At 35.4% G+C, this 26,991-nt stretch overlaps 1 protein-coding gene across 13 annotated transcripts in view; it reads left to right on the top strand.

Moving 5' to 3' along the window:
• Window positions 1-26,991, top strand: part of LOC125659969 (diacylglycerol kinase delta-like) — an 80,743-nt gene that overhangs the window by 23,773 nt on the left and 29,979 nt on the right. For 11 of the 13 annotated variants that reach the window (XM_056150378.1, XM_056150374.1, XM_056150375.1 and 8 more), the window contains 6 exons: window positions 681-761; window positions 10,826-10,930; window positions 19,428-19,560; window positions 24,486-24,592; window positions 25,251-25,379; window positions 25,595-25,774. In XM_056150378.1, coding sequence (XP_056006353.1) covers window positions 681-761; window positions 10,826-10,930; window positions 19,428-19,560; window positions 24,486-24,592; window positions 25,251-25,379; window positions 25,595-25,774 — 735 coding nt within the window. Of the gene's footprint in view, window positions 1-680; window positions 762-3,977; window positions 4,167-6,925; window positions 7,252-10,825; window positions 10,931-19,427; window positions 19,561-24,485; window positions 24,593-25,250; window positions 25,380-25,594; window positions 25,775-26,991 lie in introns of those variants that run through there. The other 2 variants (XM_056150380.1, XM_056150381.1) reach the window with 2 other exon arrangements.

Below are 26,991 nucleotides of genomic sequence, written 5' to 3'. Positions count from 1 at the left end.
GGTTCAAACTATTAGTGGTAGTTCAGTGGTAGAGTGTACACTTCAAAATTGGAAGGTAGTGAGTTCAAGCCCCATTCATGCCATGTCTGCATCAATCCTAAGACATAAAATAGGTAGTGATTACTCTTTCACGAAACGCTCAGCATTTAGAAGTGAGAATCACAGGTCTTTCTGATATCACTGGAAATTCAGGGTTCCCATGTTGCGGCAGATAAAACAAACTGCTTCTGTGTCTTTATGTTAGAGTCAAGCAGAAATTGTCTATTGCTCTGTACAATGTAACACAATGAAAAAGCCAGAATATGTCACTGACTTTCTGTCCCAATAATGTGTAGGAAAAATATTGCTAACTGACCTTCAGTATTGTGTGATGTTTGAGAGATAGAAATCTGTAAATAATGATTATGTTCAAGTGTTATATCAAAATTCCCAGTGTGTGCTTACAAATAAGTCCGCCAGTGTTGAATACCAATGGAAACTGCTGTATGGGTAGATAACTCCCAATACAAGAGAAGTCAATATTGCTGTTTGAGTTATCTCTCTTGGAAAGTATGGAATGCTAAATTTGTGTAGCAATGTGGGTTAGATATATGTAATATATACAAGCGTGTTACTAAGTTTTCATCAGCAGGATTTACTGGAAAAAGTGCTGGGTGTCAAGATTTATTTTCTTCTTTCAGTCGGTCATCTTTGATGAAATAGAACTCACAGATCTCAGTGTAGCAGAATGCAGTACTAAAAATATCAACCACAGCTTTCAGGTAAGTACATGTACCTTGCCAGCTGATTTTGATGATGAAATGTAACAATGCATCTGAGACAATTACTGGTTAGCTACTGACAATAGTATTGCAGGAGCATTCAATATTGACTTGTGCGAGGAATAACAGTGTGCATTTGCACTCAATGACTGCTCTGTAAGCCCCAGGGGAGGGGGGAGGGAGGGCAGAAAGTGAATGCCTCATATCACCAACTTGCATTTTGACAAATGAGTACGACTAATAAACTGACTATTGTTAGGTCACCCGGACTTCATATTGCGATTGGTAGTTGTCCATCGTCATTAGGTCACTCGGACTTCATATTGCGATTGGTAGTTGTCCATCGTCATTATGTCACTCGGACTTCATATTGCGATTGGTAGTTGTCCATCATCATGTTTTGTTAAGGACCAGAAAGATACATAGTTTACAACTAATTCATTTACCTAAACATTAAAAACATGCTTCAGACGTCATTGTTGCTATCTAACTTTAGTTACTTATCGTCTACGTAATGTGTTATATCCAATAACAGAACGTCATTCTAGTCTGAGGCAAAACTAAAAAACTACAGATTAAAAGGGATTTCAGATTTGAAGTGTGGACGTGTTTGATTTTGATGTTTACCTGTAATCTGTATTTAAAAAAAAAACAAAAAACAAAAAAACCGGAGGATGTGTCTGCAAACAAACAGGCTGCAGTATGGTCATGATCGAACGCCTAATGGAGCACACAGGACATTGACACCTAACAGTTTTCATGATTAAATAATGGTAATTCTGTGACCAGATCATTCAGGATTGATAATTTGGACAGGGAGCACCTCATAATTGCAGATAGATGGCTTGGGCTATTTATTTTTCAGTTTTTAATGTGACGTTATCGGTAATGCATCAAGGTTGATGTTCAGAAAATACATACAACAAAGAAACACAACTTTTGCTAGAAAAATGGTAAAAGTTGACAGATAATCTGATAAAAATTCTGTCCAATTAATGAAAAAGGTTAATGCCATATTCCTCAAAAATTCTCTGAAAAAAGTAACTAACTTATAACGCAGGTCAACTTCTATGCCAGCATATACAGAATACAGGTAACTCTCGAATTATCGCCACTCAATTCATCGCCATTTTCGTTATAACGCCGCATTTTTCTAGTAACATTTTTCCTGTTACTTAAAACTCTCGTTAAAACGCCAAATTCGCTATCGCCATTTGCCACAGTGTTTTCATTACAAAAGTCTATTTCAACGCGTTAATTATCTCGATAAACCGCCATGGGTGCACATGGTCAGTGAAGCAGTAAATTGGTCATTATCAATCTCCGGCGTACACCTGGACAGAAGGATCCCGGTAATTGTTGTATTGAATAAACAAGAAAAATACTCAAGATGAACTGTAGTCAAGTTGTTTATACATCAAAGAAACACATTTCAATTTAGCTATGGCTTCGCCACGAAAGAGGGTCCTGTTAAATTTCGATGAGAAAAAGCAAATCATTACGTACCAAGGACATCATCAAAAATGTACCCATCAGGATATTGCAAATCATGTTTCTGTTTTATGGGAAAAGGCTATATAAAAAGAAGGACAGTGGGCGACATCTTAGCAGCAAAGGATCGCTCACTTACATAAGTATTGTAAATAGAGGAAAGATAACTCTTACATATAAAAGAACGGTAACTCTATTTCTTCAAGATGGCAGTAATTCAATTCATCGCCAAATTCGTTATAATGCCATAATTTCATAAGAACAAAAGGTGGCGGTTTATCGAGAGTTGACTGTATAGTGAAATTCTGTACTTCTAGGACCGTAGTTCAGATATATGATCATGAACATCATGTTTTTTTTTTTAAGGTCTTGATATCAAGGGCCAGGACCTTTCCAAATGGGGAAAAAGTAGTGGCATTTACTTGAAATTGGGGAAAAGAGTTTCACACCAAGAAGTAGGGGGGGGGGGGACCAAACCAGTATAATACTTTCAATTTGGTCAAAGCCTATACCACTTTTAAATAAATAGAAACAAAAGAAAAAAGGTTTACTATACAATTTTGATGCAAAAATTGTAATCTGGGCATGTGAAGGAGATTACAAACAATTAGGCTATCTGTTTTGATGTTTTCATTGTTTGGGGATTTTAAAGCAAAAATTTGGAAAAATGCATGGATTTTAGCATTGGGAATATTTTTACATGCGAATATATAGGGAAAATCTTTAAAAATCTTCTCAAGAACTACTGGGCCAAGAAAACTGAGATTTACCTAAAAGATTCCTGTCATATTGGAGATTCAAGTTTGTTAAAATCATGGCCCCTGTGGGTAGGTTGGGGCCACAGTAGGGATCAATGTGAATGTATATAGAGAAAATCTTTAAATATGGGACAAGGTGAGTTAGGTGACTCAAGTGAGCAATGTGGCCCATGGTCCTCTTGTGAAGGAGTGCTGCTTGTTTAGCTGTACTACTTTAGTATACTCTGCAACCATATAACCACATGAGCTTGTTATTTCTTAGCTCTAGATCTTTTAATCCCCTATCCCCCCCCCCCCCCACCACCACCACCACCACCACCCCAAAAAAATCAGCCAGTTTACTAAACTGTAACTGATTGATGGCTTGACATTTATCGAAAACATTATACATATTGATTATTTGTGGTTACTTTTTTTTTTTTATCAAGGAAAAAAACGCAGAGTTGATGAATCGCGATGGAGGTTCGCGGGTTTCTAGTTATTGTATAGAAGTCCAGCATCAAGAGATTTGTCAGGAATCAATAAGTTTATTCACTCTGTTATTGCACATGAATACAATTTTACAGATTTAATGGATTTTCGCATTGTTCTTCAACAACTGCTTACATAAAACAGGGTTATTTTATGTTGAAAATCTATATTGAGGAAGCCTTGCTTTATATTTGGTGAAAGATTTTTGCCAGTGTTGTCAGATTCACTGTTAACATATATATTGGTCTTCTGCTAATGACAATACATTGTTTTTATGAACCTCTGTCATAATGGAAAACCTTTTTTGATATCCTGTGTAATGTTCTGTGTATAGAAAAGGCTCAGTAATATGACAGTGATATTGTAAACCATGAAAAAGTTCCGAGAAAATGATTACATTTACTCGCAAATAAACCAGGTCAAAAGTTGCCTCATACACAGAGAAACAATTGTAATTTCTTCCTACTTTAACCAAGAGACTGATATTTCATCTTCCTGGTGTGTAACAGACAGAGATGTGGATGATGACTCTTCAATACATAGTGTGATTTGAAAATTATGATGCTCAATGTATTTTATGGTGTGTTTAAAATGATTACATCTGAGAAGACATTTATACATCCTGCTTCTGTGGTGATTTGATTATGGTGGGAGGTTTATTGGTGGACATAATCCATCTGTTCAGGTATTTCTGGGTAACAATAGGGGGGTTAATTGGGTGGGTGTAGCGATGGTTTCTGCATCTTTTAATGTTAAACCATGTGGAAATGGGTGGTGATTAAATGAATGTTTAAACTATTGGGCAAGTTAAAGGATGGAGAACTTCTACCAAATAGTTGGGGGAGAGATTGGGAAGAAATATCTGAATTATTGTTTGAAATAAAATATTAGGATGTTAGTGTGTGGGTTGGAGTGAACTGATGGCCGACTGTTTTAGTGTATTACTGAGGGTGAGTGGGTGGCAAGCTGTTTTGATGTATGGCTGGGGGGTGAACTGGTGATTGCCTCGAGTATAGAGACGATTTCCTAAGGTAAGGCTGTGTTGATGTTACACAGATTTGGGTTTGCTGGCGGACAGACAGATGACGTCATAAAGTGGTCCACAGCAGTTGGAAGGTTTATGTTAACTCTCTTTAGGCTTGATATATGTTTGTTGAACTACTGGATTCAGGAGAAAGTTTACAAGTAATCTTTTTTGTTCATGATACAGTGGGAGCTCTCAAATTAGCTGTGCAATCTTTGATCTGCTCCACCTTTTGTTTTTAAACTTTGTTGCACTCTATTTATTACAAACTCAGTGATTTAATGGGTGATTTTCTTTTTTTCGTGTTTAAATTTGATATTTGCTGCAGTACACATTTGAATCCCTAGATAAGGAGTCCCGGTGTGTGAGTTTATTTGAAGACTTTCATCAGCTGATTTATCTGATGGATAGTGTCTGTGTCTGGCAGAAAGTTCATGAACTAGGAACTTCACCCCTTGCCTAACAAACAATGATAATCTCCTAAATAAAACTCAGGAACATCTGTGGATTATCAGGGATCAGAGCAATCAGGGAAAGAAATTTCACTGGTGTATATATATATATTAAAAAAAAACCTTGCCTGTGATTCTATCGGAGGAAGAGGAGGAGGCATTCAATTACTGTATCTTGCCATAATCAAGACAGGGGAATTCTGAGTTGTATAGATGTCTTTTATATGATGATTTGTGTGTGAATCAGGCATCCCCCCACCCACATCCTGGAGTTGGTGCTGGTTTATTGAACAGCAGTCAATGAGATGCACTTGTTCAAACACTTTCAGGACCTTACTGTAGAGGACATAGTGTTACCTTATTCAATACAAAGATTTGATTCTGCCCTGTAACATACATAATAAAGTGACTCAACTGGAACACTGCTGGACAGTGAGTAGACTAGCGAGTCCAGGGATATAACATCAACATAAGACAGTGAGTAGACTAGCGAGTCCAGGGATATAACATCATCATAAGACAGTGGGTAGACTAGCGAGTCCAGGGATATAACATCATCATAAGACAGTGAGTAGACTAGCAAGTCCAGGGATATAACAGATCAACATAAGACAGTGAGTAGACTAGCGAGTCCAAGGATATAACATCATCATAAGACAGTGTGTAGACTAGCGAGTCCAAGGATATATATAACAGATTAACATAAGACAGTGAGTAGACTAGCGAGTCCAGGGATATAACATCATCATAAGACAGTGAGTAGACTAGCGAGTCCAGGGATATAACATCAACATAAGACAGTGAGTAGACTAGCGAGTCCAAGGATATAACATCATCATAAGACAGTGAGTAGACTAGCGAGTCCAAGGATATAACATCATCATAAGACAGTGAGTAGACTAGCGAGTCCAGGGATATAACATCAACATAAGACAGTGAGTAGACTAGCGAGTCCAAGGATATAACATCATCATAAGACAGTGAGTAGACTAGCGAGTCCAAGGATATAACATCATCATAAGACAGTGAGTAGACTAGCGAGTCCAAGGATATAACATCATCATAAGACAGTGAGTAGACTAGCGAGTCCAGGGATATAACATCATCATAAGACAGTGGGTAGACTACCGAGTCCAATGATATATATAACAGATTAACATAAGATAGTGTGTAGACTAGCAAGGATATAACAGATCAACATAAGACAGTGAGTAGACTAGCAAGGATATAACAGATCAACATAAGACAGTGAGTAGACTAGCAAGGATATAACAGATCAACATAAGACAGTGAGTAGACTAGCGAGTCCAAGGATATAACATCAACATAAGACAGTGAGTAGACTAGCGAGTCCAAGGATATAACATCATCATAAGACAGTGGGTAGACTACCGAGTCCAATGATATATATAACAGATTAACATAAGATAGTGTGTAGACTACCGAGTCCAAGGATATATATAACAGATTAACATAAGACAGTGTGTAGACTACCGAGTCCAAGGATATATATAACAGATTAACATAAGACAGTGAGTAGACTAGCGAGTCCAAGGATATAACATCAACATAAGACAGTGAGTAGACTAGCGAGTCCAAGGATATAACATCATCATAAGACAGTGGGTAGACTAGCGAGTCCAGGGATATTACATCAACATAAGACAGTGAGTAGACTAGCGAGTCCAAGGATATAACATCATCATAAGACAGTGAGTAGACTAGCGAGTCCAAGGATATAACATCAACATAAGACAGTGAGTAGACTAGTGAGTCCAAGGATATAACATCATCATAAGACAGTGAGTAGACTACCGAGTCCAAGGATATAACATCATCATAAGACAGTGAGTAGACTAGCAAGTCCAAGGATATAACATATCAACATAAGACAGTGAGTAGACTAGCGAGTCCAGGGATATAACATCAACATAAGACAGTGTGTAGACTACCGAGTCCAAGGATATAACATCAACATAAGACAGTGTGTAGACTACCGAGTCCAAGGATATATATAACAGATTAACTCTGTTATTCAATAATGTGACTTGGTGACCTTTAATTAGCTCTAGAGGGATAAGTATTTTGACATTATTACACAGTAATTAGATACATCCACCATATGGTGATTTGGGTGGGTGTGGAGTAAGCTGAGCTCATTAACCCAGTGGGCTTTTGGAGGATTAATTCTGTCTCAGGATTGATTTATCGGATGGTTGATGTGACTGTGAACTGAAGGGAATGATGTGAAGATGATTGACCGGGGAATTCAGTTCAGTTGTACTGTCTGTTAGGTATGTAGATCAGAGGTATGCAGTTTGTTAGAATGCACAATATATGTGGGAGATCTAAAATTATACAGACTTTTAATCTCAGCTATTTTCTGAGACCTAGATGTGATTTTGCCTGTCTGAGATTTATCAGCAAGATATGATTTTCACAAATGCTCATTTTGCTGGTGGCTCTGTATCTCTTTAATTATTATTTGAATGAGAGAGAGAGAGAGAAGAAAGAGATTCATGTTTTAAAAACTAATTTTGCATGATAGAAACCTTGCGATACTCACTAAGGAATGTGATTTACAGTGTATTAGCTTTACCACACTCCCCCTCTCCCTTTTTCAATCTGAGTGAGGAGAATGAGAGTGCAGAATGGATGGCATGTGGGCCCAAGGTTAGCGCTAGACATTGATCCAATCAGTGGTGAGTAGGTGTGACTGATATACGACCTCATTGATTTGATTATAGCTTTTAATATTGTCAGGATACAGAAATCAGGTGTTGGTGAATGTGTTCAATAAACATGAGACAGTTATGTATCATATTCTCACCATGTAATGCATGGAATGTTTACAACCACCCAATATTGAAAAGATAAGGCAGTTACCCAGGAATCTGATTGAGGGCTTATTACACACTAGTCATGTGTTGTACAAGGGAGTGAGCTGTGTCCTTGTTTCACCCCAGTGTATACTCCTCACTGGAACTAGAGGGCTGTAGCTGATAATATTAACAAGTTATTTGTGATGTATGCAAATATCCTGATCAATGAATATAATATATTGTTAATTAATCATTTACATTTATATCATTAAAAATATTTGTGACTCGGCAACCAATGCAACATTCCTATAAGTTTGTCCGTCTCTTTCTTGCTGTATTTTGTATGTCACTATATTGTTCCCGTAATTTGTATGTGTCCTTCCTGTAATTTTATATATCTCTTGCTGTGTTTTTATGTGTCCTTTTTCTTCCTGTAATTTTGTGTGTCTCTTTTGTTCCTGTAATTTTGTGTCTTTGTTCCTGTAATTTTGTGTTTTTGTTCCTGTAATTTTGTGTCTTTGTTTCTGTAATTTTGTGTGTGTTTTTGTTGCTGTAATTTTGTGTGTGTTTTTGTTGCTGTAATTTTGTGTGTCTTTGTTTCTGTAATTTTGTGTGTGTTTTTGTTACTGTAATTTTGTGTCTTTGTTTCTCTAATTTTGTGTGTTTTTGTTTCTGTAATTTTGTGTGTGTTTGTTTCTGTAATTTTGTGTGTCTCTTTGTTTCTGTAATTTTGTGTGTGTTTTTGTTCCTGTAATTTTGTGTGTGTTTTTGTTGCTGTAATTTTGTGTGTGTTTTTGTTGCTGTAATTTTGTGTTTTTGTTTCTGTAATTTTGTGTGTGTTTTTGTTTCTGTAATTTTGTGTCTCTTTGTTTCTGTAATTTTGTGTGTTTTTGTTTCTGTAATTTTATGTTTTTGTTGCTGTAATTTTGTGTGTGTTTTTGTTTCTGTAATTTTGTATGTCTCTTTGTTTCTGTAGTTTTGTGTCTCTTTGTTCCTGTAATTTTATGTTTTTGTTGCTGTAATTTTGTGTGTTTTTCTTGGTGTAATTTTGTGTGTCTTTGTTGCTGTAATTGTCTGAATTGTGTGTGTATATGTTTATATGTTTCTTCTTTGCTGTAATATTGTGCATCTTTTTCCTACATACAGGGTTTTATGGTAAGTGTTGGGACTTGATTAATGCCAGGTAGTTTCTTTATTTCACACCTGTGATGCTGGAGTCATCCTCACGTAGTTTTCACTTCTCACATATTACATTGTGTTTACATACAAGTATATATTAAACAGGCTCTGATTCTCTGCCTATTTTCACACAGTTTTCATCTGATTTGATTGGAGAGAAGGTGTGGCTGGATTTTCACTATATTGATTACTTTTTTTGTTACCTGTTTATTTCTTGGGATGTAGAAATGATGGTTGAGGTATTTATGATCAGTGCTTGAAATTAGGCTTGGTCAGCCATACAAACCTGCTGAGTAACATTTTCTTATCTCTCAACCCTACATTTTAATTTTAATGGCATTTATAATGAAACATTATCAAGTCCCTATACACCATAAAAGATGACTGCAACCAATGTCTGTCTGTCTGTCTGTCTGTCTGTCTGTCTCTCTCTCTCTCTCTCTCTCTCTCTCTCTCTCTCTCTCTCTCTCTCTCTCTCTCTCTCTCTCTTACTTATTTATATTACAAGAACTGTCAGATAAGCCCATTTGTCAGAAATACTTAATTGGTTTTAAAACTGACAATTTCAGTTTGATTTGGTTTGCTACATATATATTCATATGTATGTTTCATTCAGACTTACAGACACACGTAACATGTATCAAGTTTGCAAAAACTATTCTTAGATGCAAAAAAGGGGGATGGGTGGATGGATGGGCACATACATTAAATCTTTCTAAATTGTTATTGGATAATGTATTTATACATGAAGCAATGAAGTTTTATCAAAGGTTAGATGTCAAGGTCAAATAAGGTAAGCCTTTTTCAGATCGCCAGGATATGAACACAATTTAAGATAGGAATACTTCTTAAGAGCATAGTATTGACATGCAAGACCCTTTATGTAGGATAGTGAATACACAAGGAGGGGGTCTGCAGTTGAGCAAGGTGGCTAAATCTGCTATGTATTGTGGCATGTAGACCTCTTGTTATAGATTATGTGATAGGCTATTTTTTCCAACCTTTGATTTCTGAAGCATATTGTTTTTAGTCTATCTTTAACTTTGGAATTGGTCAACTTTTATGATATATAGAGTTTGGTGAATTGAAAGGTCAAGCTGATGTGTGACTGATTTAGGTCACTGTCTTATATCAATGACAAATTTGCCAGAATGGGACTTTATCATGCTTAGTGGCATATTGTTTTATATATCCACATATGTATGTCTTTGATACGATGTAACTTAAGATGCATTATAAATTGCATTAATTTCACTGAAGTTAATGATATATAAAAATATAAATGAATTTTTCAAATGAAAATAGACATTTTTATAATCAATTTCCTTGATTTTTAAGATTTACAAATTAAGCAAACAGATGTGAATAAAAAGGTGATGTTTGATTAGAGTGACAGTGTCGTATGCACAGAATGTGATGTTTTGTGATGATTTAGAATTAAAATACAATGGGTTTGATTTATAGTGATTAGTGGTGTGCATGTGACCTAGTCCACTGTAAGTAGGAAGTACATAAATAGATTAAGTAATTATACAGTCATATATATATCAGTCACTTCTGACACGTATGGGAAAGTCAGAACTGGCCGTATAAACTGTGTGATTCTTTATAATTACATCTAATTCGGTACGAAGAAGTGCTTTAATGAATTGATGCAAGCTTCTAATTTGAATGAGAGTTCTTGTAACAGAAATATGTATAAAAAGTCTTACACCACACATGACTGGTTATACTTTGGAGACATCAGTGAAATTTGCCTCAGATTTTAAGATGCCTGTCTTGATTTTATGTACTATAATATTAGCTTAGCAATATTTGTGAATTTTCATAGTGTATTCTGTTTCTTATGTATATCTGTGTTTTGTAGGTTATAACCCCATTTAGGAACCTAGTTTTGTGTGCAGACTCTAGACGAGAAATGGAGGAGTGGATCTCGGCTCTCAAAACCGCCACAAACAGAGAATTTTATGATGTAAGTATAAACCACTACAGAGAATTGTATGTTAATTAATAAGTATAAACCGCCACAAACAAAGTATTTTATGATGTAAGAATGAACTGACACAAGCAGAGAATTTTATGGTGTAAGTATAAATTGCCAGAAATGGAGTATTTTATGATGTAAGTATTTAAACTGCCACAAATAGAGGGAAGAGAGTAATGAAAGCTTCTTTCAGAGCCTCTGAATATGTTTTCTGACACAAATATTAATATCAACATTTTATAAACCTTCATTTTTTTCTTTCATTGAAATTGTAAATCACAAGTTTACAACAGAAATTTCTGACACCAAAATGACAGCTGATATTTCTTCAATATGATTTATCTATCCCCTGCACCTTAGTGATAGAAAAATTAGGTTTGTCTAAAGCTTCAATCTGTTTTCTGAAAGGAATTTTATTTTAGTATTCTCTTTAAATTTGATTAATTTTGAGAAATTGTTGCCTTTTTTGATGACACTCAAATGCTGTTAATATTAAGCTACAAATTCTGTGAAACGGTATTGGGCCAGATCTCTTGTAGTTTATAAAATGAAATTTCATTAGACCTCCCGAGATTTTAAGTTTATGGCAGCTAAGAAATGACACTATCATATATGTAGTCTTTTAGACCTAAAATGAATTGACAGGTTCATTTGAGTAAAAATCATAGTTGTAATTATTGACAAGAGCTTGAGGTGGCTCACTACACCCTGAAATAGTTTATCAAATCAGTACGAATTGATTTAATGATAAAAGATTTGATGATAAATATAACAAGTATATAAGCCAAAGGAGGCAGAAAATATACGTATTTGGATAAAAACATGATTTTCCAATAAATTATTTCAACACTTATGAACAAAAAACTCCCAAGAGATTTGAACTCAAGATCTGCAGTTCACCAGCCTAATGCTTTAACCACTGAGCTATGATGAGAGACAAACAAATCAATCGATACAAATACGTTCACAAAACATTTAAATCGCCATCTTGTGACGTAGTGTCATAAAGAGTATAAGCTTTAGTGTAGTGAGCTACCTTAAATTTTGATGTTGGTTTTTATTATACTATTTAAGGTGAGAACTTTTCTATTTGTAAAACTGAAGAACTTGCCACACCCAGGGAGAAAATGAATTATTCACTACAGCTTACTCCACCAATATTGAAGTCAGTTATTCTGAAAAAAATCTTACTTTAAAATATAAGTCATTCCTCAACAAATTTTTCTCTTTTTCTTCATATAATGTAAGATGATTTGAAATGACTTGAATATCTCTTGAGAATGAACAACACACCAGAGGAAATTGTTATGGATGGAGAGTGGAGGATATTTTCAAATATTTCCATTTCCAATGTTTTTGCCTTTGATGCTTGAACTGTGGCAGTGGCTCAGTGGTAGAACATTCGCTTCATGACAGGGATGTTGTGAGTTTGAGTCCCGATTGTGCCATGGCCATGTCAAACCTAAGACGTAAACATAGGCAGTAATTGCCCCTTTGCCTTATGCTTGTCATGTAGAAGTGAGATAGCATATTCGTAATAATGGTACATAGAATATTTGCAAATTTTGTTCAGGGAGGGGAATTTGTATCGTATAACATAGGTAAAATATTTAGCTTCATTCCTAGTAATTTAGAATGTAAACTGCCCTAAGTTATGTTGTATCGTATAACATATAAGTAAATATTAGCTAATGAATTAGTGAAAAAAAAATGCAGTTTCAGTAGAAAATAACCAGATACAAATTTTTTCTAAACTACAATTGAGACAGGTGGTCTCACGATAATGTACCGAGTCAGACAGGTGATCTCACAATAACACACTGAGACAGACAGGTGATCTCACAATAACACACTGAGACAGACAGGTGGTCTCACAATAACACACTGAGACAGACAGGTGGTCTCACAATAACACACTGAGACAGACAGGTGGTCTCACAATAACACACTGAGACAGACAGGTGGTCTCACAATAACACACTGAGACAGACAGGTGGTCTCACAATAACACACTGAGACAGACAGGTGATCTCACAATAACACATCGAGTCAGACAGGTGATCTCACAATAACACATCGAGTCAGACAGGTGGTCTCACAATAACACACTGAGTCAGACAGGTGATCTCACAATAACACACTGAGACAGACAGGTGATCTCACAATAACACATCGAGTCAGACAGGTGGTCTCACAATAACCTGGAGCCCTTGGGGGAGGGCAAAAACTGTCCAAAATTGACCAATTTTCAAAAATCTTCTCTAGAACCTCCCATGTGTAAGAAAAACTAAATGCATAGTGATGTAGAGCAAGAAGGCCGAGCTACCAAAATTGTAAATTTCTTGATCACTGGGGTAGGGGTTCTGACCCCAGGGTGGGACCAAACTTACTATATAGTGTTTATGTGTAAAACACTTTAATAACATCTTCTTTAGTGCTATTGGTACTAAATTGAAACTAAGTGGATATTTAGAAAGAACAGATAGTCCTTTAATTACCAAAAATTGTAAATTTGATGATCCCAGAGGTAGGGGTTTTGGTATTAGGGTGGGACCAAAATGGTCAGTTATTAAATGTGTGAACAGTGTAAATTTTAACTTCTTCTTGATAACTCCATTCCAATTCTTTTCAAATTTGATGTGAAGCATCTTTGGAACAAGGGGGACATAAATTGTAAATTTCAGGATTACTGCACCCCTGGAGCCTTAGGGGTGGGGCAAAAACTGCCCAAAATTGACCAATTTCCAAATATCTTCTTCTCTAGAACCAAACATGTTTAAGAAAAGTTAAATGCATAATGTCAGATGTAGAACAGGAAGGCCTCAACCAAAATTGTAAATTTCATGATCCCTGGGATAGGAGTTCTGACGCCAGGGTGGGGCCAAACTTAGTATATAGTGTTTATGTGTAAGTTTGCTGATACTGTATAAAATCTAAATGCATACTTAGGAATAGCAGAAAAGGATGTACAAAAAATGGTGAATTTCGCAACTCAGGGTTTTGATTCTAGGATGAGTCCAAATTAGTCATATCTTTTAATGTTAATACACCTATTATATTATGTAAAGCCTCTCATCATTTGTGGGCATTGAAATTTAGTTTTTCACAAGTACTCAGGTGACTGATAAGACCTGTTGGCCCCTTGATGAAATCGATGTGATATTTATTGTCCCTGTCCGTCCGTCCCCCCCCCCCCCCCCCCCTATTTTATAAAATAGAGGTAAATTTTGACATGTTTTATGGGCATGAAGAAAGACGGTAATCTGAAGTAAGAAGTAAAATATCAATACATGGAAGGCATCAATGATGTGTGGTTTTACTAGACTTTACCTGAGAATTTCAGCTTCAGTATAGCTCTTCATCAAGCAGCTTAGTACAAGCAGTGATAGAGGTGGAGGAAATCTGACAGTTGACTGATCGTTCTGGTCAGTTGTGTGGGTTAATGTTACAGCAGCTTCTGTCATCAGTGAATTATACAAAAAAGAAACATGCTGTGCTGCTTGAAAGGTCTAAATCGAGAGGGTTCGTCAATAACTCAGTATCTGGAAAGGATTTATATGGGAAAGACAGAAAGCGGGGTCAGTGTGTATAAGTGTTGTGTGTTTAGTTCACCTCACCTCATGAGGACATTCAAAAATTTGTCTAAATATTGTCTGCATATTTACATATTTGTACTTATTTTAGCACAGGTATGATGTAGTAATAAATTCTCCAAAGAATTGTGAATTATCCATTATATTTTGATAGGACCTTTCTTCCAATAAGTAGGTGTAAAAAACAAGTAAGAAATGCTGTGATCAAAGGAGGTTTTATGTGGGCAGTGCATCTTTTTTAAAGGCACAACTCTGGCCATGAGGACTAAATCTCAAAAGAATTACAAAAGTCTTTCACATCTCACAAATTAATGTAAAGTGCATGTATTGACGGCTAATCATATATATACTGGAAATGCAAGCAGCAGCTATGGTTTTCTATAAAATTGTGGGGTCTGTGGAACTTCATAGCCTGAAACTTTTCTTTAAAAAAAAAGTAAAAAAAGAACGATGTTGCTGACTTTTATAGAGATGCCTGAATTGTGTTGCAATGGATTGCAGAGAGAGAAATATTCACATTGACCAGAGGCAGTCTGCATACAAACTAACTAGACAGTATATTTTGCTGTGGTGCTGTGCCAGTTGCTTCTTTTCATGTTTGACCTTTACATGGAGAAGGAAAATAAAGAAGCTGTGAGAAAGATGATAAAAAATAATCACAGAAGTCTGTAATTTGTTGTTGTAAATATGTGTAGAATCAAATTCTATAGGCAAAATGGAGTTAATAAAATGGTTAGTTATACCCTTACTCAAATGTTGTGTGGAAACTCGGGCCATCGTTTAAAAAAAATTGATTACCTATATGGTGACTAATCAGTTTAATGGTGAGTAAGGTAGGTAAGTGTTTTTCTAGTCTGTCTCAAAATCCAGGATTAAGCCATTTATCATAATCTGCCAGAAAAAAGGTACTACCATATATCAAATTTCAATGAAATGACGATACTGACAAAATGAAGGACTTCATTGCTATCTTTTAACATGATAGTATTCTGATGTTTGTTTCAAAAAGATATGAATAATAAAAGAGAGAAAAATGCATAGAACAGATTTGGATGACTGGGTCGTCCTCCATTGTTATTTTTTACCCCAATATATTGAACATCATGATATTCTGATATATGAAAAATCAGACAATGATATATATATATATATGTAAAACTTATACGGTACCAATTTTGATGCACCAGATGCGCATATATATAAAGCAAATCAATTCTTTAAGGATGCCAGGCCTTGCACTGTTTAATATATTAAGACTGTCATTATCCAGTTTTTAGTTGAAATTGATATGTGTATATGCAAAGGGAATTTATGAAAGTTCATTAGTGTTTTCATTCAAAAAGGTTAAAAGATACTCATTGGTGGGTGTCATTTGTCAAAGCAAGAGACAACACACACACACACACACACACTCTCTCTCTCTCTCTCTCTCTCTCTCTCTCTCTCTCTCTCTCTCTCTCTCTCTCTCCACATGGTCTATAATTCCTTTGTTAAAATGATGTTCAGAGTATATATATATATATATATTTTTTTTTATTTTTTTTTTTGGAAGGATGTGGGGGAAAAAATGAAAAATAGTTATTTTATATTTAGAGGTGGTCCAAAGAGATAGAGAATTTTTTTTGTTAGGTCTTACTTATATGTATACAGTCAAACCTGTTTGAAGAGACCGTCCAACGGACAGGTGGTCGTTTAATACAGGTACAATATATAGGGTAACGTGTTGGGGGGGGGGGACTTTTTACGGTCACATACGACAGTGAGTCGCTAAATACAGTGGGTTGCTCTGGCAGTTTTGACAGTACATACAATTTGGAATCCCTCATCCTGTATGTAAACTTGACTTACAATTTAAAATCTCTTGTCCTATATGTGTAAACCTCATTTACAATTTACAATCCCATGTTCAATATGTAAACTTGACTTACAATTTACAATCCCATGTCCTATATGTAAACTTGACTTACAATGTACAATTGCTTTTCCTATATGTAAACTTGACTTACAATTTACAATCCCATGTCCTATATGTAAACTTGACTTACAATTTACAATTATGTTGTAAACTTGACTTAAATATATAATCCCATGTTGTAAACTTGACTTACAATTTAAAATCTCTTGTCCTATATGTGTAAACCTCATTTACAATTTACAATCCCATGTTCATTATGTAAACTTGACTTACAATTTACAATCCCATGTCCTATATGTAAACTTGACTTACAATGTACAATTGCTTTTCCTATATGTAAACTTGACTTACAATTTACAATTATGTTGTAAACTTGACTTAAATATATAATCCCATGTTGTAAACTTGACTTACAATTACAATCCCATGTCCTATATGTAAACTTGACTTAAATTTATAATCCCATGTTGTAAACTTGACTTAAATTTATAATCCCATGTTGTAAACTTGACTTAAATTTATAATCCCTTGTATTAAACTTGACTTCCATTGTAAATTTGACTTAAATTTTCATTTATCCCTTGTCCTATATGTAAACTTGACGTTCAATTTACAATCCCATGTCCTATATGTAAACTTGACTTACAATTTACAATCACTTGAGTTGCACAATTTACAATTCCATGTCCTATATGTAAACTTGACTTTCAATTTACAATCACTTGAGTTGCACAATTTACAATCCCCGTACTATATGTAAACTTTACATACAATCCCTTGTCATAAACTTAACAATTTACAATCCCTTGTACTATATATATATATATATCAACTTGGCTTACAATTTACAATCCCTTTTCATTAGGCCAATTCAGCTTAATTAGTAGATTATCATCCAGGGTCACCAAGAAGTATGGGATGAGTGGGAGGATTTTATTTTTTAATTTGATTTTTATTTTCTGAGAAAAATGTTAATGAAAAACAATGTTTTGTCAACAGAAGTGCATCATTTAATGCCAGATGGATATCAATCTATGCTTATTTCACAGACGAATTCCAGGTTAAGCTAAATAATTTCAAACACCAAAACAAACGAAACTTCAAAATATGAAGAAAATTAATCCTTTCCTTTCATTTACATCGTAAGAAATTAAGAAAACCATATAGCTATTTTCTTCACGTGGTGTTTCACATTGCTACACGGGAAATATAAACAAAAAGTGTAAATATTGGAGTTGAACATGAAAATTTTCCGGAAATCACAATTTTTGCAAAGTAAAAAAATTCTGGACGGACTGATTTTTGAGGGACGGGTGGGGATGATAATCTGTCAATTAAGTTGAATTGGCCTAAACTTGACAGTCCCACATCCTATATATAAACTTGACTTACAATTTACAATTGCTTTTCCTATGTGTAAACTTACAATTTACAATCCCTGGTCCTATATATGTAAACTTGTCTTACAATTCTAAATGTAAAACAACAAACAAGAAGTCTATCTTGGAATATAATGTAAGGAGAGGTATGAAAGTGCACTGTTATAGGTAGTGTATAAATTTGAGTGACATCTTACGTGGGACCATGGCTATAGACAGGTGGGTAATAGTGTTGTTGTTTCTGCGGCCTTGTAATATACGAGGCATCACACATGTTACAAGATGTCCATAAATTATGAAGTGACCTAATGGTCACACTGAGTAACAACAGATAGGGATGTCCACTACTGCCTACATGTGGACTGAACTGACTTAGTTTTGAATCTTGATCACAGACCTCCTTTGTATATGTACACTGTAAGTTAACCTTTTCTTGTTGTGAAATTTCATCTCTGATTGGAAAAATCAAGTTAACGTTCCAGGCGTGGCTTATTTTATAAATACAGAACAGTCTTGGGGTACACAAATGGATGGCCATCTTCTGCTTTCAAACTGAAACAGATTTACACTTAATATCGGTTCTTGCTTTGTTTAATTATGTTATATAGATTTACATTTTCAAGTATCTTTCCTTAGACAAATCAAATCAGTTCATTCTCTGTGTCATCCATGACCTATTCACATGGAATATAAAGTCGGGATCTCATTTTAATTGACCTTTTCCAGTTTATAAGAAAGAAAAAGAACATCTTAAAAAGTTGACTAAGATATGAACTTGGTTGGTATGTGATTAAATCTTCGGAGAAGCCACCGATTTAATATCCTAATGAACTTTTTAACAGTGTTCTTTATTAAATAAACATGATATTTAGAGATTGAATGTTTAAATGCTGACTGAAAAATCACATTCTAACATTTTAGCTTTTCGAGTTTGATGTCTTTATAAACATGATGAAGATGATAGACTGGACAAAAAGTACCAGATTGGTTCATACTTTCACTGTTCTTTGTCCTATCAATTGATTTTCTAACCTTTTTAAAAAAGAAAAAATATTCATTTGAAGCCATTTTTGATCCAATTGTCAAGAAATTCATACATGAAAACTTGGAAACATTTATTCATTTCTTACCTTGATTTGAAATAGCCCTTTATTTAACCATTGAAAGAATTGAATAATTCGAAATAGCTTATGCCTAACCATTGAAGTAATAGAATGATTCTAAAGCATACAAAATTATTGTCAACCAGTTTCTCCTCATATCCTTTGAGATAAAACCAAAATAACATATTTGGCTGATGTTTTAATGATAAACTCAGTTGTTTGTCAGGAAATTACTAATGAAATCCTGCAATATACTATGCAAAAATATTTGATTTATAAGTTTTATATGAATCTGATCAAAAATGGTTTGAAACAAATTTTTGAAAAAACATAATTTCATGTGAAATATACAATGAAAATTTTGATTGTTATAGTACTTTTGTCCTTTGCATTTTTCTCTAGATTTATAATATTTGATTTACACTAGATCGTGAAAAGAGAAAATTGTCCTGTAAATAAGTTACAACCTAACAAGTGAAGGCTTGTATTTTACAGGGGAATGCCAGTCAACGGGAAATGATGTCTGGCCAGCACAACTGGTATGCCTGTTCGCACGCTCGCCCCACTTATTGCAATGTATGTCGAGAAGCACTCTCAGGAGTTACTTCTCATGGACTCTCTTGTGAGGGTAGGTATTGTTTACAGCATAGGGTAGTATTGTCTACAGCATAGGGTGTCTACAGCATAGAGCAGGTATTGTCTACAGCATAGAGCAGGTATTGTCTACAGTATAGGGCAGTATTGCCTACTGCATAGGGTGTCTACAGCATAGAGCAGGTATTGTCTACAGCATAGGGCAGTATTGTCTACAGCATAGGGTGTCTACAGCATAGGATGTCTACAGCATAGGGCAGGTATTGTCTACAGTATAGAGCAGGTATTGTCTACAGCATAGGGTATGTATTGTCTACAGCATAGGGTAGGTATTGCCTACAGCATAGGGTGTCTACATCATAGAGCAGGTATTGTCTACAGCATAGGGTGTCTACAGCATAGGGCAGGTATTGTCTACAGCATAGGGCAGGTATTGTCTACAGCATAGAGGGACTCTTGTGAGGGTAAATATCAAATGGAGGCTTGTTTACAGCATAGGGTCTGTTTTAAAAATTGAATAACAAAGGGAAGCTTGTTTACAGCATAGGGACTGTTGTTAAGGTAAGAAACAAATGAGGGCTTGATTATCTAATTTACCTAGATGGTAAAAATTCTATAAATATTGACTGAATACTTTCTGCTAACAAACACGCACACCAAACCAGAATAGAAACAGATTGGAGTGGATGACGTCTTCTGTGTGAGTGTTTCATAAGACTTACAATTTCAACTTATGCCAGGCGAGAGGGTAAAATCCTATAAACTACTTCTTCCAACCCTAGTCATTGTGGCAATGTACTACAATTCATAGTGTAATACAAACTGTTTATCCGCTAGCTAATATTTGCGGGTGGAGTCTCCTAGATTAATGACTTTTATATGAAAAACACGATTATTATTGTATAGTAAATTGATAGTACATGAAATCCCTCAAGGAATGGCTGTGATAAAGTGCCTTATGAAGATGATGTCTGCGTCAGTGGTAGAATTAGTGTCAGGTGAAGCAGCTGTACTGATGACTGTCAACACAGGTCTAACATTAGGGGGGTGGGGTGTTATTATTATATTGTGATAATTTGTTCTGTGATATCGTGACGACAAAAACAGTCATTTTTAACAACCAATATATTTTATATGTATGTAAATTCTGGAAATATTTTTCTTGATTGGTCCGACTTTAGAATTACACTTTCAAAATGGTATCAGAGATGTGGGAAATATGAGTTTGTGAAGAGTACAAGGGTTAAATCTGAGATATGGAGACATTTGAAGCTTAAATGGGAGTAGAAAATGCAAAAGGTTTTGATAGTTTTGGTATTTCTGCAATGATAGATCAGTCTGGACTGTACAACCATTTGGCATCACTCAAGCATGAACAACCTGAAATTCTATACAGAGGAAAAGTACCCTTAATAATTCACAAAGAGATATAGCTCAGATACTGAGCATGTGAAGGAAACTACAGACTGAATTGCATGATTTGTCATGCCATTTTAAAATTATTGTTTTATTATCAGTTTAGAATTATGCCATGTGTATTTTTTTTTAACATAGCTGATTGATAGGTAACAGAAAACTAGACTGAAAACCAAATGAAAAGTATCATAATGTAACCAAATATGACTATATATTGGGATATTGAAAATCTTTAGAGCACTGAGAATAGGTTCATTACTCTGACAGGCTTCTGTGTAACAAAGCAACACAATTGGACATAATGCTCTCTGATCTGTCCTGATTTCTCTTGAGGACACGAAACCTACTGTGCAGACATATGTTGCCAAGAGCAATCACTGATGATATGAAATCTTTGTCCTTTAAAGACCAGCGCTGCTGATACTTAGAGTGCGTATAGTGGACTGGGTCCAGCGCTGCTGATACTTAGAGTACGTATAGTGGACTGGGTCCAGCGCTGCTGATACTTAGAGTACGTATAGTGGACTGGGTCCCGCGCTACTAATACTTGTAGTGCGTATAGTGGTCTGGGTCCCGCGCTACTAATACTTGTAGTGCGTATAGTGGACTGGGTCCCGCGCTACTAATACTTGTAGTGCGTATAGTGGTCTGGGTCCAGCGCTGCTAATACTTGTAGTGTGTATAGTGGACTGGGTCCAGTGCTGCTAATACTTGTAGTGCGTATAGTGGTCTGGGTCCAGTGCTGCTAATACTTGTAGTGCGTATAGTGGTCTGGGTCCAGTGCTGCTAATACTTGTAGTCATATAGTGGACTGGGTCCAGCACTGTTGATACTTGTAGTACGTATAGTGGTCTGGGTCCAGCACTGTTGATACTTGTAGTACGTATAGTGGTCTGGGTCCAGTGCTGCTGATACTTGTAGTACATATAGTGGACCAAGGAATGATGTACGTTGTACTGTATAAATTGTATGTATTGGTGGACAGTACTATCATCAAGTTTCATCAATAAATCTTCAGTAGTTTATTGGACAGGGCATGGTAAGCCTTGGTCAAGGACTGAACAGGGTGCCTTAATAGAACCTTGGTCAAGGACTGGACAGGGCACTTTATTAGAGCCTTGGTCAAGGACTGGACAGGGTACTTTATCAGAGCCTTGGTCAAGGACTGGACAGGGTACTTTATCAGAGCCTTGGTCAAGGACTGGACAGGGTACTTTATTAGAGCCTTGGTCAAGGACTGGACAGGGTACTTTATTAGAGCCTTGGTCAAGGACTGGATAGGGCACTTTATTAGAGCCTTGGTCAAGGACTGGACAGGGCACTTTATTAGAGCATACATGATGATGAATAGAGCCTTATTTCTTGACTGGTTCATTCAGTAAACATTTCATGAGGTATACATTGGGTAAAAACCAGGGGAAATGAAATCTTGCTTTCAGACAAGCCATCCATGAATCTGAGTTGTCACAAGTCGTAAGGAGATATAATACTTTTGTTCTACACTGTACTGAACTGATGTCCCTATTTATCTGAGTTGTCACAGAAGTCGTGAGGAGATATAATACTTTTGTTCTACACTGTACTGAACTGATGTCCCTATTTATCTGAGTTGTCACAGAAGTCGTAAGGAGATATAATACTTTTGTTCTACACTGTACTGAACTGATGTCCCTATTTATCTGAGTTGTCACAGAAGTCGTAAGGAGATATAATACTTTTGTTCTACACTGTACTGAACTGATGTCCCTATTTATCTGAGTTGTCACAGAAGTCGTAAGGAGATATAATACTTTTGTTCTACACTGTACTGAACTGATGTCCCTATTTATCTGAGTTGTCACAGAAGTCGTAAGGAGAATAATACTTTTGTTCTACACTGTACTGAACTGATGTCCCTATTTATCTGAGTTGTCACAGAAGTCGTGAGGAGATATAATACTTTTGTTCTACACTGTACTGAACTGATGTCCTTAGAAAAACTCCTGAAGCAGCAGGACACTGCTAGGCTTTCGATTTGCTTGTTGAGTTAAGAAATTTTCTGTTTGCTAGAACTCTAGATTTATATTCAGATATCATGATAGATTATGCAGATTTGTGTTCTCTCTGCCATGAAAGATTTTTAGCATTTACATGATAACAGTGCTTTTTACTGAAATTTTTTCTAGATGTATAGAATTCAGTTTTGAAGAATATATATTTCCAATACATAGTAAAAGTCTAGAAACACAAAACTCTGAACATTTTTCTTAACTGTGGTCATAGAAATTTCAACATATTTCCATTTTATGAAATGTATAATGACAGTGAAATTTCCAGAGTTACAAAGGAGGACTACTTTAAAAAAAAATTCTTAATTCAAAATTTAACAGAAAATAACTGTTTAAGATTGAAACTACATTTAACTGAAATATATGCATATAATTGATTTTCCAGTGTTGTCTAATATTGTGTGTATTATGTCGCTACCATTGTAATTTATTATGACGCCACAAAGGACAATTACTAACGTCATGATATGTTGACGTTACTTAGCAATTTTGCTTCATTTTCATTTAACTTTCTGACTGTCTGAAGAGGCATTAAAGCCGAAAGCGCAAACTGAAATGTTATTCGAGTTTTGTGTTTCTTGACTTTTATTATTGGCTATATGTGTGTGTATGTATATGTATATGTGTATATATATATATATAATATATATATATATATCCAAATGTGAAAAATTGCCTCGGCGTCAGGTAATCAATAGGTAAAAAATAAAATAAAATATGACAACACGTAAAACGTAAGCATTTTCACTTTTAAAAATTTTTTCAAACGTTTCACATTATGAAAACAAATTATTTGTCATAATGAAAACACACACACACATATATATATAATAACACCTATTGTAAGTGTATAATACTGAGAATAAATGTTGTGTGTTTTCATCATTTATTTGTAAGCGTATTATATGCTGGGAGCGTGCTTTGAAAAGCATAATCCATTTCCATTCCTCTAGTGATTGTTATGATAAAAATAGACTTGTGATTTTCTCTGTAGTGAACACTGTATCATGTGACTTCTGATCGTGTCTGGGAGATTCGCATTTCCTGACTGATAGATAAGTTTATTATTGTTTGGCTCTGTTGTACTGCCTGTTTTAGCTATAAGATTAAAGACTCTTACTGAATACAAAGGTTTCTTTTGTCATGAAGGACAATAAGTTTTGACATGATGTAATTCATACAAAACCAGGATCTCAAACAGAAACTTCTTATTCTCTGCATGTCACTCATCAAGGGAGACAAATGTTTTCATCCACTAAAACAGGCAGGATAAGTTCCAGTGGGGAACCTAAAGTATGAGACTTACGAGAGATCTGCTATGAATGCTCAGATAAATGTTGATAGTGTCGATAGAACGACAGTCCCGTTGATAGTGTCGACAGAACGACAATTCCCCAGTTTGTATGAACATTGTATTGTGTATATTTGTCTGAAGATCAAGGTTTTAAAGAAATATACAAGGAAGACTTCTATTCTTCTGAATTTTATTTTACAGTATGCAAGTTCAAAGCCCACAAACGATGTGCTGTGAAAGCGCAGTCCAACTGTAAGTGGACAACACTGGCTGCCATAGGACAAGACATTCTGGAGGACGAGGATGGCGTGAGTAATGAAGATTAACATACTAAACCGTACCTTGTAGAGGGCAGTAAATCATTATATCGCCCTATCATATTTGGATGTCTTATTTTCAATGTTCCGTACCCTGTAAAGGGCAGTAAATTATAATATCCTTTGTGGCATTATTTGCTAAGTTTAAGTCTTTCAACAAGCCCAAACTCATACTTGAACAATAACCCATTGATATAGGTTCATATATAAATTTTCAACCCAATAGCTGCAGGGATAGCCCAGTTCAGAAAATTGACAAATCCTTGAAATTTGCTAGGTTCAAGGTACATAACTCTTTCCAAAATAGGCTAACAAAGCCCAAACTCAAAGTTGATTTGTAACTCATTGATATAAGTGCATATATAAGTTTTCAAATCAATAGCTGCAGGAATAGTAAAAAAAAGTCTGGAAAACTTTCATTGCACAGACACACGACGAACTCGCACACAGGCTGATCGTTGTAGGGCTCCCCTATAGGCAGGCCCTAATTAATGAAATAATCATCTCTCTCCCAGCCACAGACAAGAAACGTACTCCACAGATGCAATTTGACACCACAAATATAAAAGGTTTAACATTAGTAACAATGGCTCCTGTGTGGAGAAATGCAGTATACATGTACGGTTTAAAACGGTGTTTTTATCTGCAGCTAATCTCAATGCCACACCAATGGTTAGAGGGCAACCTTCCCGTCAGTGCTAAATGTTACGTGTGTGACAAAACGTGTGGTAGTGTGCTCAAGTTACAGGACTGGAGATGTCTCTGGTGTAAAACAATGGTATGTGTAAAAGTAGTGTGTAAAACAATGGTATGTGTAAAAGTAGTGTGTAAAACAATGATATGTGTAAAGTTAGTGTGTAAAACAATGATATGTGTAAAGTTAGTGTGTAAAACAATGGTATGTGTAAAGTTAGGAAGTAAAACAATGACATGTGTAAAATTAGTGTGTAAAACAATGATATGTATAAGATTAGTGTGCATGCTCTTTGACAGGTTCATACCAGCTGTAAGGACCAAATATCCCGTGTTTGTCCACTGGGCCAGTGTAAGCTGTCCATCCTGCCACCCACCGCCATCAACAATATAGACTCTGATGGTTATTGGGAGGCCACACGACCTCCAAGGACCAGTCCACTGCTCGTGTTCGTCAACACTAAGTCAGGAGACAATCAGGTAAAAAGACATTCTGTTCTGTTCAATCAGACCAGTCCACTGCTCGTGTTCATCAACACTAAGGGCTGTTCCATTAAAACATATGAGGTACCCGGGGAAGGCACTTTAAAATTTGGGTAACCACCCATAGAAGCATAAAAATGTAATGAGGGACCACTCACAGAAGCAATTTTAGATAGTGCGGCACCACCTATAGAAGTGAAATAAATGTGAAATACACTTTTTCTTTAAATTCAATATGTATGAATGACTATTTATAACCCCTGAATAGAGGTCTATTTTCAGATGTTCCCAAGCATGATAGTAAAGAGAAGAGTATCTTTGATGTCATCACCATTCAAATAACTGGCCATCAATGAAGCTTGATCATAGAACCATCAATTTATTTTATCAAGACTGTCTTTCTTAAACATGATGAACTAAATTAATTTTATAAGTCTACCTGTTCATAAAAAGCCTAGTATTGTAAATGTTCAAAAACAACTATTAAAAGTTTTAAAATTGACTAGTATTTTGAGTATTAAAAAACAAGAAAATGTGTCTCTTTACGTAAATAAAATGATATTCTATCAATATATAAATTTACAACCTGCAACTTAAGATTTGTGAGGCTCTATTCTACCATTTTCAACAATTTCGATAAATTCCAATTTCTCGATTTATATTTGTGCACCATGTTTGATGTACTGAAGTTTCAACTTCCGATTGTCAAGTCATTTGCATATGTCATATAAAGTAGTATTTACATCAATGGACAAGTATGGAGGTGAAAGCTATTTCGTCGGTATTGAAAAGGTTTGAATTTAATATCAAGTTAAAAACCGAACAGCAGAGTGTAAATTCTTTCTGCAACAATATGATTTTCCTTTCTTTGTCGAAGTGGCTCAAGTAACTATATTTTCGCGATGATTGTCAATGTTTAGCTTTTTCATTAGATCCACGTACGAGATTTCGCGATAACAAGCATGGCGGAGCAGACGTAGAATTTGGCAAGCTGTACATTATATTTAATGAAAAACACCTTTATTAGACATGCCCGAGCACAAAGTTGGTACTCCTTTTGGTGTAACTGTAAACATTTGGGACTAATACACAGTGCAGAGTTTATTATCGGTTATTCATAAAATTATTTTGCACCATTACGGAGATCCTATGGAATTGTAGCCTCATCCCGAAAACGTCAGAATAAAAAAAAAATTGGATAAGGCTACATTATT

Source organism: Ostrea edulis, chromosome 9, assembly GCF_947568905.1.
Source record: "Ostrea edulis chromosome 9, xbOstEdul1.1, whole genome shotgun sequence".
NCBI lineage: Eukaryota > Metazoa > Mollusca > Bivalvia > Ostreida > Ostreidae > Ostrea > Ostrea edulis.
The sequence above is the reverse complement of the archived record's forward strand: the minus strand, read 5'-3'. Positions and strand labels throughout refer to the sequence as shown.